Below are 14,692 nucleotides of genomic sequence, written 5' to 3' on the forward strand. Positions count from 1 at the left end.
TGCTGGCAGCGTGGACTGGGATGATGGCAGCTGAGGTGACGGCGTAGAGTGATCTGTAGACTGGACGTGCAGGGCTGAGATGACATCATCAAGGACAACTTTTAAGTTTCTGCTTGAGTAACCAGGTAATGAAAATGAGGCTTTGAGACTGGGCTGAAGAGTAAATGGGAGATGGAGAAATCAGAGAAGGAATGTGGGCTCAGAGGAGGACTTTTTATTGATGGGAGATCCTACACATCATCTACACAAATCTAAAAATTGGGGAGGAAAGCGGAATGAGAAGTGCTAGGATTTTAAGAATAGAGAGAGAGAGAGTGATCTCCATTTTAGTAGAGGCAGAAGAGGAGAAGATGGATATACCAGGTAAGTACGCAGATGTGTGTAGAAGATGAGCAAGTTTTTATCTGATGGCTTCTAGTTCAACTGAGTGTGAAGCAAAGGACGGCATGTGAGACAGTCGGGGAATAAATAAGAGGTGAGGAAGAATGGAAAAGACTGAAGAAAGACAGAGAGTGAGAAAGCAAGTTTATAAGAGAGTGAGAAAGCAAGTTTACAAGAGTAACAATGCTGGTGTGTACTGAGTATCCATTTGAAATTGGTGGTTGTGGTAAGTAGAATAATGGTTCCCAAAGATGCTCTTGCCCTGTGATATATGTTAGGTTGCAAGATGGCAAAGGGGAATTAAGGTTGCTAACCAGCTGACCTTAAAGTAGGGAGAGTGTCCTGGGTTATCTGGGTGGTCCCGAAAAGTGAAAGAGGGCAGGTGGCATAAGAGTGTCAGTGACGTGGAATAAGAAAGATTTAAGCAGCCATTGCTGCCTCTGATGATGGCAGAGGGACACAAGCCAAGATATGCAGCAGCCTCAAGAAAGTGAACAACTGATATCATCTAGAACGAATCTGGAGTTGTGTTAGTTTCTTAGGGCTGCCCCAACAAATGACCACAACATTGGTGGATTCAAACAACAGAAATTTATTCTCTCGCGGTTCTGAAGGCCAGAAACTCAAACCAGGTGTCCACAGGGCCATGCCCCTCCAAGGGCTCTGGGGGCAGAGCCTTCCGTGCCTCTGGAGCTTCCGGCAGCCTGAGTCCCTTGCTGTGGGATGGCACCTCTCCCATCATGCCTCTGCAGGGCTTGTCTCCTGTGTCTCAACTCTCCCTGTCTTTTTTCTTGTACCAGTCAGTCACTGGCTTTAGGGTCCACCCTAAGTCCCAGATGACCTCACTCTTAATCACACTGGCAAAGAATCTTTTTTCCCAATACAGTCACATTCACAGGTATGGGGCGGTAAGAGTTGGACACATATTTTAGAGGGATACTATTCACCTCACTGTAAGAGTGTTCCTCTTTTTCTCAGTTATGAAATAATTTATGAAAGTTTAGAATAATTTGCTCCTTTTTAATGTTTGATAGAACATGGCAGGAAAACTTTTTTGGGCCAGCACTTTGTAGGAAGATTTTAAAATATTGAAAATATTGATTAAATTTCTTTTAAGGTCTGAAGACTATTCAGGTTTTCACCTTTCTGAGTGTGGTTTCTGGCAATTGTCCATACTTACATCTGAAGTTCACTGGCATAAAGCTGTTTACATTACCATTTTTTTTTTTTTTTAATGTCTGAAGTATCTGTAGTTATGTTCCCTTTATGCCTAATAGTGTTTGTGCACTTTGTTACCTTTTTCTAATCAGTCATCCCAGAGGTTTGTTGATTTTATTAGTTTACAAAAAACTAACTTTGGCATGTTTTAATTCTTTCTAGCATTTTGTTTTTTGGTATATTAATTTCTGCTTATATATTTTTTTATTTACTTCTTTTTTTGGACGTGTTCTTTTCTAACCTCTTAAGCTGGAGCTTAGTGATTTTTCAGCCTCCTTTCTAATGTAAGCATATCCTGCAAAATATTCTTCCTAAAACTGCCATTTTAACTACATTCTTAAGTTTTTATATATAATATTTTCATCTCTGTTTATTAATATCTTGCTTTTCCTTTGCTTACTGTTCAAAGGAAACATATATCTAGGAAGACATAAAGTGAACTGAACCTTTATCATTATCTGGTTACCGCCAATCTCTAGGAATGATTTTTGCCTTAATGACTATTTTATTTGATATACGTATAGATAGATCTACTCTTACCTTCCCTTTTGGTTGGTATTTGCTCACCATACTTTTTTCCATATTTTTACTTTCAACATTGCTCTGTCCTCTCTATCCTTATAGATTTGTCTCTTGAAAATGAAATGTAATTGAATTTTAAAAATCTATTGTAATCTCTTTTATAGAGCTTTAATTAGTGATACATATGGATTTATTTCTAATATTTTGTAATTTGTATTTTTTTCTTTTCTGTTTTTATCTTATTTTCTGTTTATTATTTATCTTTTCTGTTTTTAACTTAAAAACACTGATATACAAGTATGCCCATCTCAATTTATAAGCTATCATTACATATTTTTATTCTCTAACATTTGTTTTATTTCCCCCCACAAATCGAATTGATTTATTTAATCAATATTTAGATTTATCCACATATTTACATTTTCTTTGCTCGTCATTTCTTTTGGCATCTCAAACCTTCCTTCTGTCATCATTTTCCTTCTGCCTTCAAGTATAGGAGTAGAATATTGACTATCCAATAAGCTATCATTTGTTTTTGTTTTTTTCAAGGTTTTCTAAAAATACCTTTATTTTACCCTCATTTTTGAAAGTTCATTCAAGGCACTATAAAATTCTAGATTGAGAATAATCTTTCAGTATGCTGAAGGTGCTTGGTCAGGATATCTAGGGCACCATTAACGCTTGAAATGAAAAGTCTCTAATCAGCTATAAAGATTAATTTACAGACCACTTAATTAGTAAAACAGAGTTGCATATTTTTTAAATCAGCAAGACAAGGGAAAGCTACAGGAACTTCTCAGTTCTCATCAATGTGGGGATCTTGTCCCACCTCCATTTTGGTAAAAGAAGAGAGAAAAGTGGAAAGAATCTTAGAATTTAAAAGTGGGAATCAACCATTTTAACATACTCACCATGCTGCTTAGATTTCTTTTTCTTTTTCTTCTTCTTCTTCTGTTTTGGTTTGTAGTGATCTTTGTCTCTCTTCTCTTTCTTTTCTTTATCCTTTTCTTTTCTCTTACCTAAATGACAAAAGGAAGTACTTCAGTAATCATGATTGATCCTGACTTGTTCCTTAGTGGTTAACCTAAAAGCAGCATGTATGTTTTAATCAGCTATTCCAGTCACCTGCCCAGAGTGGATGGATTCAATTAAACTGTTCCTGGCATGAGTCTGGCATTCCTGATTAGCTTATTGGACTATAAGAGGGGATCTTCATTAGCAGTGTTGAGAAATCCCAACTCCTGACACCTTGAAGTTAACACAGACAGTAGTTAACATCTTTAAATGAGTAATAGAACTCAGTTTCCTCATGTGGCAAGAAATAAGCTCCGTGATTTAAGACCTGACTGAGGAGATTCAGCATTTCCATGTATAATGTCATGAAAATTTATTAGAAGATTTAAAAAAAAAAATTGAACTTTTTTCTTTGGAAAAATAAAAAATAAATATATCAATCCATAAATAATTCCTTCAGTCTTTCAATACTTTCTCAGTGTGTACAAGAATGAAGATTAAAGACACAAAGAAAAAAACTTATTTCATTAAACTGACTTTTCCCAAAGTTTTAAAATATTCCCTTTTCCCAATCATATGTACTTTAAAGAAAATGAATAGATCTTAAAGGAGTATCCTAGAATATTTTATTTTAAATTAATTCATCACATATATTCAACTATCATTCCAACTCAAATGGGTTAGCCTACAATTTATCACCCACATTTAACCAGCTTTCAGTGACCCAAGCTCCAGTTAGCTAATCTGTAGCATGTTTACGACTAGCATCCATTATTCCAAAACTTTTAGCTATTATAGCACAGAAACTAGAAAAGATAGCAGAAAACTTAGTAACTTTGTTATAAGTTGGGTTAAAGAAGACAGTCTGAAAAAAAGAAAATACTATCTTAGCATTCCTTCTCTAAGTCTCAACAATACTAAATGGCGGCTTATTTTTAAATAGCTGTAATTTTAAAGATATTGAAAAATACAAAGTTCTCAGAGAAAGCTTTAGACTCCCTTGACAAAAAAATACACATAACACTGTATGATGCGCATGTAAGAAATCCTATACCTGGAGCTGAAACACTAATAAATACTCTGACGATAGCTTACACCTAAAGGAGCAGAGCCAGGTAAAAGTAAGGGACAGACTATGTCCTCCCACTGCCAAGCCATCTACAGTCTTTCGCTTAATGATTACTTTCTGTTCATACCAAATGCTGTTGAGCTTTTTTCTTCCAATTTCACTTTTTTTTCTGTTTTTGATATTCCTGCAGATTTAGGGGAAAAAGATGGTAAGTTTAGTCAGAAAGGGTTAAAAGTATGGAACGATGTTTTAAATTACAATTGATCACAAAACTCTACATAAGACACACTTTCCCCTGAAGGTCTCCATTATTTTATTGCCTGAACTAGTAACAAAGAAGTGGGATTTCTTCAAAAAACTGATAAATTAAGGATGATTTTTGTTCCTTCAGACTACCCCGATTAAAAGCCTGGTTTCACCATGTATTACCTGTATGGCTTTGAGTAATTCGTTAAATCTCTGTGTTTCAAAGGAGTATCTACCCTGTGTCGTTACCAGGATTATATGAGTCCAAGAATGTAAAATGCTTAGACCAGTGTCTGTTAAATAGTAAGTGCTTGTTTTCACTTTCTCCTTTGTGATGGGGTAATAATTTGAGACTATATCATTTCTAGAAACAGAATAAATATGGGTATAAATATAAAACAAATGTTAAGTTAAATGTACTAGGCAATCAGTAGAGATCTACTCTGCCATCACAGCCTGTGGCAATGCAGCAAATGTTGACGTGCACTAGAGTGGTAGGTCCATATAATATTTCCGCTTCTGTGACAGGAATGACATAAAGACTATTCAAGTCATCCAAAAGAAATATTCAACTTCATATTCAAGTGTACTGGTTTTCAACAACCTGCATAAAACTTAACCATTGTTGCCTAAAACAAACTTGTATCTTTGAACTCCATCATGAATGTCATGTTAGGTAATGATAAAAATCAAACAAAACTGTTTTACTAATTACTTTTGGTCTTTATCTAAAAGTAAAATACAAAGCCTGTTTACACATAAAAAATCTTCAACCTAAATGGTATTTAAGTATTACTATCCAATAGTCCAAAATACATTTTAAACCAATAGTGCACCTGGGTAACTGTAGAGCTGACACAGATACATTTAACCAAGCTTCTCAACTCATATTCAACCATTCCCAATGCTAACATCCTACATGTGTCTAGGGTTAATCTAAGAAAAATACCATAGTAAGTTTAAAATACAGTTTCAGTCTACTAAATTATGCTTTAATATCAGCATTCATGAGTTCTTTGATTTTTAAATCACTTCAATGCAGTATCAAAAAAGCTAGCATTTTATCACCTTCAAATATTTTACATAACTTAAACACAATAAAAGTATAAAAATACCACTCAACTTGAATTAAATGTTAATAAGGCTCTAATATGTAAGTTTCATGGTAAGTAAGAACAGTGACAATCTCCATGACAAAAAATGAAAGGGGCATCAGAGCAAAGAGAACTACAATTAAATTTCCTTATTCTTAAGACTGTTGAACAAATGTATTACTTCCTTTTACTAATTACTGTTCACTGACTACTAATAACGCACCATGAGAATTCTACAAATCGGATGCAACTTTCTGAAAGATGAGAAAGCATTTCCAACACGAGCAATGAGAAAGGGGACTCCTAAGTGCTCCGTGACAGACATATATAGTCAGAAGCCACACTTGATGGTGATTGGTGCCTGGTAAGTCTAATTCTCTGGAACACTGACTCCCCAGGCTGAAAGGTGGAGCACGGCTGGAATCACCCAGGCTGATTCAAATGAAAGGAACTGCCTTAGTGGGCTGCCTTTATGGACTGGAATGTGTGGGATCCCTCAGGTACTTGGAAGACAAATAAAATGGTTATGAACCACAGCTCCGGACACAGGTCAGTAGAGCAGAACAGATATAGTAATTTCCAGAGTGCTTTCAGTTCCAGATTCAATTTTCCCACTCTTTTATATTTAACTGATTAAAAAAAAAAAAAAAGTAAAACTGGGGGATTGACAAAGGGTTGTGAATATTTTACACAAATAAGGATATTAAAATAAACATTCATATATGAAACAATGGCAGGATTTTTATATACATTCACACCCAAATACAAGAACAAAATAGATCTACTCAAGAATTCAACAAAAGAATAAATTTAGGAAGTTCACTACATTACCCTTATTTTGCCACGTGCTAGAATTTGGAACCAAAGTACTAGTTTAGGAAATAGCGATTTTTAAACTAAATTTCATTAGCGGAACATTTACTTCAAACAAAATATTACATGATAGTCCAACACAACACAAAAACCAAAAATATGAACCACAGGTTAAAAAACAAATGGAGCTACATAGATTAAAGGAAGGAATGTAGGTCTCTGAACTGTGCCCACTTGCACACAATTCAAAACCCAGGAATGCAGAGGGGTTTCTTTCTCAAGGCCCTTCACTAAACATCTGACTCTTCTGGCTGAAAGCAAGGCTATCCCTGAGGCTCTCCATGGAAACTCCAGGTTCTCTACAAACCATGAACATTTGGTGTGGGGGTGGAAGTAGATTACGGAGTCTCTGGTTGTAGTTTTATTTTGTACAATTCTAGAAAAAAAAATTGAGAAGCACTTTACAACAAAAAGGCTGAAGAGCACTAGATGAAAACCAAAAAAGTTTTGTTTTTCTTCATTTCAGAACTGACTCAATTCAGACTTCCTTCAACATCTAATTTCAAATTAGTAATTTACTAAAAAAGCATTGGAAATTAGTATTTGCCTTTTTTCATTATATGTACTCTTTAGTTGAGGTTAAAATTCTATAAAATTTCCAAATAAAACACTGTAACTATTTAAGGGAAATAGAAATTAATATTCTGTTAGGTTATAACATCAACTTGATAAAATACCTCTGAATAGTTTCAGATTACAATAAATATCATAAAATCATCCCAAAAATGTGTTATTGAGCATGGCTGATTTTACATATTAGACTCCCAAAATAACGCTATAACAAACTAGATTTAAATTTGGGAGATTCTGCCCCAAAATATGGTATTATATTTAAGATACAGGTATATAGTTAAATTAAAGCTAAGTGTTTCTTAAATATAAAATTCTATTAAAATCCTTAAACCTAAGTATTGATCCCATTAAGCATTTTCTGGCTACAAAACCAAAACCTCAGTAATAATATTTAGCTCTAGTAGAAATAGGATGTAAGAAAAGCAAGGAGGGGACTTCTGGTCAAGATGGCAGAGTAGATAAACGCTGTGCTCGCTTCCTACCGCGACCACATCAAAATTACAACTAAATTATAGAACAACCACTTTTGTGAACCACATGAAGACCAGCTGAACAGAACTCCTATAACTAAGGATAAAAATAAGCCACCTCGAGACCGGTAGGAGGGGCGGAGAGGTGGAATGGTGCACCCATACCCACGTGCGGCAGTTAAGAATCAGGAGGGATATCTCGGCTGTGGAGGTGCCCACGAGGAGCGAGGTGTCCAGCCACACACTGGGCTCCCCAGCCCAGATTACCAGTGCCAGGAAGAGGAGTCCTGTAACTTCTGCCTGTGAAAATCAGTGGGGATGACGACCGAGTGAGACGGAGGGCAGGGCGGCTGGAGTCCTAGGCGCTCCTCTTCAAGGGCCTGCACACGGATTTACTTGCTGATGGACTCACGTGCTCTGAGCTCCAGTGCAGGGGCAGCAGCGCAAAAGGTGCCTGGGACATGCGGGGAAGAGCTGAACTGCCTTGTTTCAGGGCGAGTGCTAGAAGGGCAGCTCTCCCCTCCATTTTGTTCCTTTGTTGAGCCACCCCCACAAAGCCAGCAGTTAGACGTCATTGTTCCTTTACTGAGCCCTCTTCCAACCCACACAGCAGGCACAGGCGGGTGCCAAATCTGAGTCTCCACCAAACTGGCCTCACCCTGGTCATTCCCTGAGACCCTGCCCCACCCAACTCACGCACAAGCCTGAACCTCTTTCAGTGGCTGTTACTCACAAGCGGCTGGCCTCAGCCCATGCTGTGGACTTCCTTAAAATCTCTGAAATGCCCACCAACCCCAAACAAGCAGCAGCTGGCTTTGGCATGCCCTGTACCTCCTGCTAAGCAGCCCCAGCCTGGCCCTAGTGGTAGCTGGCCTCGGTTCACAGCATAGCCTCTTCCACGTGCCTCCGAGCCCAGCAGAGACAGCTACCAACCACAGATCACTTTGTAGCTCCTACCAGGTTGCCCCAGGCTGGGCTGACCTGGGCCTGCACCAGAGCCCCTCCCAAGAGGCCCCAGAACCAACATACCCGGTGGCCAGCTTAAGACCACACCAGAGGACCACACAATGATCTCCACAAACGATACACCTAAAGGGTGGACTGGGCAGACACCAGAGCCCCACTGAAGTGAACCCCGATCCATGGGCTCAGACCCCACACAACAGCTCATCCTCTGTAGTCACAACCAGTCCTCACAGCCAATCTGCCTGAGGGTCAGTTCCACCCCAATGTGCCAACAGCAATCAACACTCAACTACAACAGGAGGGCACACACAAGCCACACCAGGGACACCCACGGAGCACCCAGCTCAGAAGATCAGGGAGTCTGCACCAGTGAACCCAGAGGCCCACACTAAGACACATAATAATTAAAATGCCAAAGGTTAAAGACAAAGAGAGAATCTTAAAAGCAGCAAAAAGAAAAGCAGTTAATTGCCTACAAAGGAGCTTCCATAACTGTCAGCTGACTTCTCAACAGAAACTTTGAAAGCCAGAAGGGGTTGGCACAAAATATTCAAAGTGATGAAAAGCAAGGACCTACAACCAAGATTACTCTACCCATGAAGGCTATCATTTAGAATCAAAGGCAATAAAGAGCTTCCCAGACAAGGAAAAGCTAATGGTGTTCATCACCACCAAACCAGTATCGCAAGAAATGTTAAAGGGACTTCTTTAAGAAGAAGAAGAAAACAAAGATAAAAAACTACAAATAATAAAATGGCAATAACTACATACCTATCAATAATTACTTTAAATGTAAATGGATTAAATGTTTCAATCAAAGACATAGGGTGGCTGAATGGATAACAAAACAAGACCCAAGTGTCCATCAATAGACAACTGGATAAAGATGTGGTACATATATACAATGGAATATTACTCAGCCACGAAAAAGAATGAAATCTTACCATTTGAGACAACCTAGATGGACCTAGAGGGTAATAAGAGCTAAGTGAAATAAGTCAGACAGAGAAAGACAAATACCATATGATTTCACTTATATGTGGAATCTAAAAAAACAAAATAAATGAACAAACAATACAGAAACAAACTCATAGGTGGAAAGAACTGATGGTTGCCAGGTGGGAGAGGCTTTGGGTGGCAGAGTGAAAAAGGGGAAGGGATTAGAAGTACATATCGGCAGTTACAAAACAGTCATGGGAATGTCAAGTCCAACATTGGAAATATGGTCAATAATATTGTAATTAACTACGTATGGTGTCAGGGGGACCACTTCGTAAGTTACATAAATGTCTATGATTTATACCTGAAACTAATATAATATTGAATGTCAACTGTAATTGAAAAATAAAAGAAAAAAGAAGGAAGGAAGGAAAGAAGGGAGGGAGGGAGGGAGGGAGGGAGGGAGGGAGAAGTAGACTAAAATGACAAAGTAAGAAGTATGGCCAGGGAATATAACAAATGGTAGCACAAAATAACTTTAAACACAGAAGCCCTATTTCCCACAGATGTTACATAAAACTATTTTTGAAGAGGAACTACATATGAAAATAACGTTAATTATACATCAAAATGTTTACAGCGTATAAATGTAAGCCCAGCTACTTGTAAAATGCAGTTTTTACCTGATGCTGTTGGAGCTCCTCTTCCGTCAGTTATTGCTTTGGAAGGAGGATTTGTAAGCATCTGTGTATCTTCCTTTTCTGCCCTGGGACATTCATTATGGTAAGAGGGATCTGGCACTAGTGGTGCTGTGACTTCTGAACCACGACTTAAGTCAAGAGGGAGACAGGGTCCCAGCTTCTCAAGTGACAAATGTGCAACATCAGGCACTACACAAAATAAAGAATGTAACAGAATATTAACATAGATAAACGGGCTCGGTTAATACCCATGTGGATTAAAATGTCATCTAAATTAAACAGTGCCTTGCACGAAGAAGCACTCAGTAACTATTTGTAGAATCAATGAGGTGCTTTTAAGTCCAAAAGATGTAAGATAGAAAAAAAGCAGACATTTCTTAATATTTTAATAGTCTTTATCTCTTAAGTGTTTTATCTTCTTTTATGGTTTGGTTCTATAGGAAATCAATATACATTACCCTCTGGTCCTGAAGACTCTTGCTGATTCTGAGAACTGATGGAGAATACTTTCCCATCAGTGGCTGGAGAGGAAGGAGAAACCTTTTCTACAGAATCATCAGGCATGGGCAAGGTGGCTAAACGCTGAGATCTTCTTCTCCGTTCACTATGCTTGAAAGGTCTAGGGGGGTTCACAGGCTGTGGAGGACCTAGAAAAAGATCTTCAATGTTCACGAAGCAGACATATGCCGGGATGATCTTATAATATTTAGGGAGATAAATGGGAAAAATGATTTCAATACTGCCCTCTGATGTTGTAAGGTATCCACAAGGAATGGCATGTTCCAAAAGTAATCAAAGGCAAAAACTGTGCCCTCATTCACAAAAAGAATTAATCAAAACCTCTAAAAATCAAAGCCTACTAGAACCTAAAGAAAATAACATGGAACATTAATTTCAGGTACTTTCCCCAAGTGACAGACTAGAGTTAACTCTCTAATTGCAGATCATTGTGTTAGTTGCCATTTTTCCTTTGGGAAAAGTCTCTGGATAGCCAAAGATTTTTTAAAAAAAATTATATATATATATATACATATACATATACATATACATATATATATATCCCTTTTGCTACATTACAATTCCAGCAACTCTAAGGAAAAAAAAGGTGGGGACATAGGTGACAAAAATCTGACATGCATTGTAGAGTTAGTGCTTTACTTGCCAAAGTAAAACTAATGTAGTAATTTTACCCCACCCTCATTCCCCCAAATTGATTTTTGTAAGCATATGTTTGGGCCTGATTCATTAAAAAAAATTGAACACAAACAACTTTAAGTACCTATTATGGGCAAATACTCAGGATTTTAGAAGAAAATGACACTGTTCTTGCCCTTATGTGTTTTGTTTTGTTTTTTAATAACTAACTTGGTGAGTCATTTAAGCATCTTCTAGCTATATAAGATATATATAGTTTTCCTAGCTATATATAAGATATATATAGTTTATCTAGCTATATAAACTATATATAGTTTTCCTTTTTCTACAAGGCATGTAAACACTTGATTACTTAGAATAGGCAGGATTACATAAGGCCAATATATTCATATTAATTTAGAAAGAGGAAATAAGAGTGGTCAAAGAGGTTGATACCTTGGATATTTAAAATTTCACAAAAATTGAAATAAAAAAACATGGTGATAATTTTAAAAAATGAAACAGTAAAAGTCAATTGCTGCAACATTGTGGTTATAATACCAAAATACAAAACAATTTCAAAATAAAATACGTAACAATGTCATATAAGATTGTTGTGATGACTAATGACATTATTTCATAAATGCCATAACGAGGAAACATGCGTTTCTCTGTTCCGATCCTTTCTACCCATTCATTAAAAAGAAAACCAAAACAAAAAGGTACCAACACCTAATTAAAAATTGAAAAATATGGTTTGGTAAAAAATATGACAACTGAATGGAAGAGGTTAATATATTTGGTTGGTAAGAGTCTTCTCAATATCAACATTTGAAATTGTTGTGAATAACAAAGAATTCATAATGAATGTGTCTCATTTCTTTACTAATCAGGGTTCTAATTCATTTGTTGTATAAATAGCAAAAGAAAAGGATCTTTTACCAAATGAAAGTGTCTTTTCCAGGTAACTGTTTTTCATCTTTTTCTAACTTAGAATAGTAAACTAATATGAGAAACACAGGGTCAACACAAATATTGTCATATATATATATATATATCCAAACCCACATTGAAAGGCTGTTTTTAAAAAGACTAAATTAACTCTTGAATGATTAGTGGCATTGAAACAGTAAAATCTTTAAAAAGAGCAAGGAAACATTCTTCTTCTTTCATTAGTAAGATTAAACTGAAGTTTGCCCTTTCAATCCTAGAATAAGAATGAATAAAATGTATTGCACAGGGAGATACAGAAAGCGGGAACAATAAATCTATCTGTAAGAAAAGCCTTAGGAGTTGAGGAAAAATATCCACAAAAGGTCTTTTTTATATCTCTTTCTGGGTTTATTTTGTTGATTTTTTTTTGTAATGAATCAGGCCTCTCATTGCGCTTGGATTATAAATTGAGGAGAATCCAACTACAGTGGAATTTGCATTATTAAATGATAAGGTTTCTCAACCATCAGTAGTCTCTGTATACAATCAGTCAGGCAGAAATGTATATGGTTTTTGCCCCTGAAATGGTTTCAAGCCTTCGCTATCATATCCACTTAAGTTTGAATTTTTAAAAAGCAACTTCATAAAAATACAACATAACTACAATCAAACTGTTTTTATGTATCTTATAGGATAAGTAACTATTTTTTAAAAATCTGTGCTCACTAGTTTTATTTATCACTGAAGAAGAAAGCTGAGATACAAGCGTCAAATCCTCGACTTGTATTAATTCTGGGGGAAGTGGTGATTTAGGGGATTTTATACACCCAGAAGAATCTCCAGATTCATGTTTGCATTTCTTGCTGCGAGCCTTCCCTGAAGACAAAGTTGAGGATAACAGTGCAGGTTTCTGAGTGTTGGCAGAACTGCTAATGTCAGCTTCATTTTTTTTCTGACTTTGAGGTTTAGGTGAAATCGCCTGAATAAATAATAAAAAATTGATATTTTTATTTTGGTTTCTTCATTTTTGTTCTTGTATTCTATTTTGATTGTTAAGCAACTTTAGTATCCAAAAACATTGTTAAGCAACATATAACATTTCTATTACAAATGAAAAACCAAAAAGAACCCCACAAATTATTAACTAAAAGTTGAATAGGCTGTCTTTAAAGGGATGCTGTCAACTTGAAGTCTAAATTTGGTTTTTTAAAAAACAATTATTCATTATATTCTCAGAATGTAAAATGTTATCTTACTGGACAAATATTTTCAGTATTAAATTGAAATATACCTCTTTTGAAACCATAATTACCAAAGACATTAATAATTAAATAAACACCATTTTCATGTTTTAGAGTATTAGAGGAATATAATACACTTAAGCCTTTGACTTTCAGATGTTTTCTTATAATTTCCTTTATCAAGCTGAACGCAGAGGTCTAAGTAGACAGTTTCCCTTTAAAGAAAGATCTCAACAGGAAAACAATGATCAAATTAACGAAACATTATCTTTAACTCATTTCAGTGCTGAAAGCTAGTTTCATAAGCATAATGCATCATGAAATCAAAGCCACCAGCAATATAGAGTTAAAAGACTAAAAAACAATACAAAACAAGCAACAACAACAAAAAAAACCAAGGAGTAAAACCAAGTGTAAGTTAAAAACATTGGATTTAAAAACAAAATACGTCGCATTCTTAGATGAGAGTTTTTACCTTCTTCCTGCCAACTGATACTTTTAAAAAAAAATTAGAACTTTGTCATTTCTTTATTCATTTGGCAGCAAAACTTCCTACATATGTAAAAATGTATGTGAATGTGTCCCAAGACAACAGAGAACAGCTGCATTGGATGGACCTGCAAGTCTGTGGTGTTGGAATGCCTGTACGGGAACTCTTTCTGATATTCGCATCCGAGAGTGAAACATGATGCACTTTTTAAAAATGTATACTTAGGCCTTTATAAAGAATCAAATTGCGAGCACTCTGAGCAATACGCTTGTCCCTAAGAAACCTTTTAACTCCATGTCTTTGGTGAGGGGTGACCATTGGGTCTGCAGTTCTCTGGAATATGAAAGGTCATTGCTAGGGACCAAACAGCTTTCTGATCCCACTAAAATGTAAGACTCAAATTTTGGTGGAATAAAAAGTGTATATTTGGTATTAAGTAGGGCACGTCTGAATGCTCTAAAGATGGCATGCTGGACATACCACATAAAAGGGCTAGTGTCAAGTGTCCCATTTATTTGTCATCATTTCTACTTTTGAATTTACTCATTCCACATGTGTTTAAGTGCAGATTAATCATTTGAAAAAGAACTCCATAAATGGAAAGGATTCCTAAGCTTATCATAAAAGGTGTTGCCAGAAAAGTAATTAGAGCCATTACTTGTAAATAAACAATTTTATTGTTCATCTTCACATATGTGAGAGACATCACTACAGCATCCATTAATCTCGAGTTACAAAGTTATGAAACAAGATTTTAAAACTTAAATTAATTATCTTGATAAGGTGCTTAACTTCTAAACAAGGACAAATTAACATTTTAAAAAACTT

The 14,692-nt window shown here is 36.1% G+C and overlaps 1 protein-coding gene across 15 annotated transcripts in view; it reads right to left on the bottom strand.

The window, feature by feature from the left end:
- The window catches only part of PHF20L1 (PHD finger protein 20 like 1), a 61,888-nt gene that overhangs the window by 12,324 nt on the left and 34,872 nt on the right, over positions 1-14,692 (bottom strand). For 14 of the 15 annotated variants that reach the window (XM_074316819.1, XM_074316818.1, XM_074316816.1 and 11 more), the window contains 5 exons: positions 12,860-13,112; positions 10,525-10,713; positions 10,049-10,255; positions 4,332-4,388; positions 3,033-3,140 (listed from right to left, as the gene is read on the bottom strand). In XM_074316819.1, coding sequence (XP_074172920.1) covers positions 3,033-3,140; positions 4,332-4,388; positions 10,049-10,255; positions 10,525-10,713; positions 12,860-13,112 — 814 coding nt within the window. The remainder of the gene's footprint in view (positions 1-3,032; positions 3,141-4,331; positions 4,389-10,048; positions 10,256-10,524; positions 10,714-12,859; positions 13,113-14,692) is intronic. The other variant, XM_074316814.1, reaches the window with a different exon arrangement.

Source organism: Rhinolophus sinicus, linkage group LG12 (genome assembly GCF_036562045.2).
Source record: "Rhinolophus sinicus isolate RSC01 linkage group LG12, ASM3656204v1, whole genome shotgun sequence".
In the NCBI taxonomy this organism is placed as follows: Eukaryota; Metazoa; Chordata; class Mammalia; order Chiroptera; family Rhinolophidae; genus Rhinolophus; species Rhinolophus sinicus.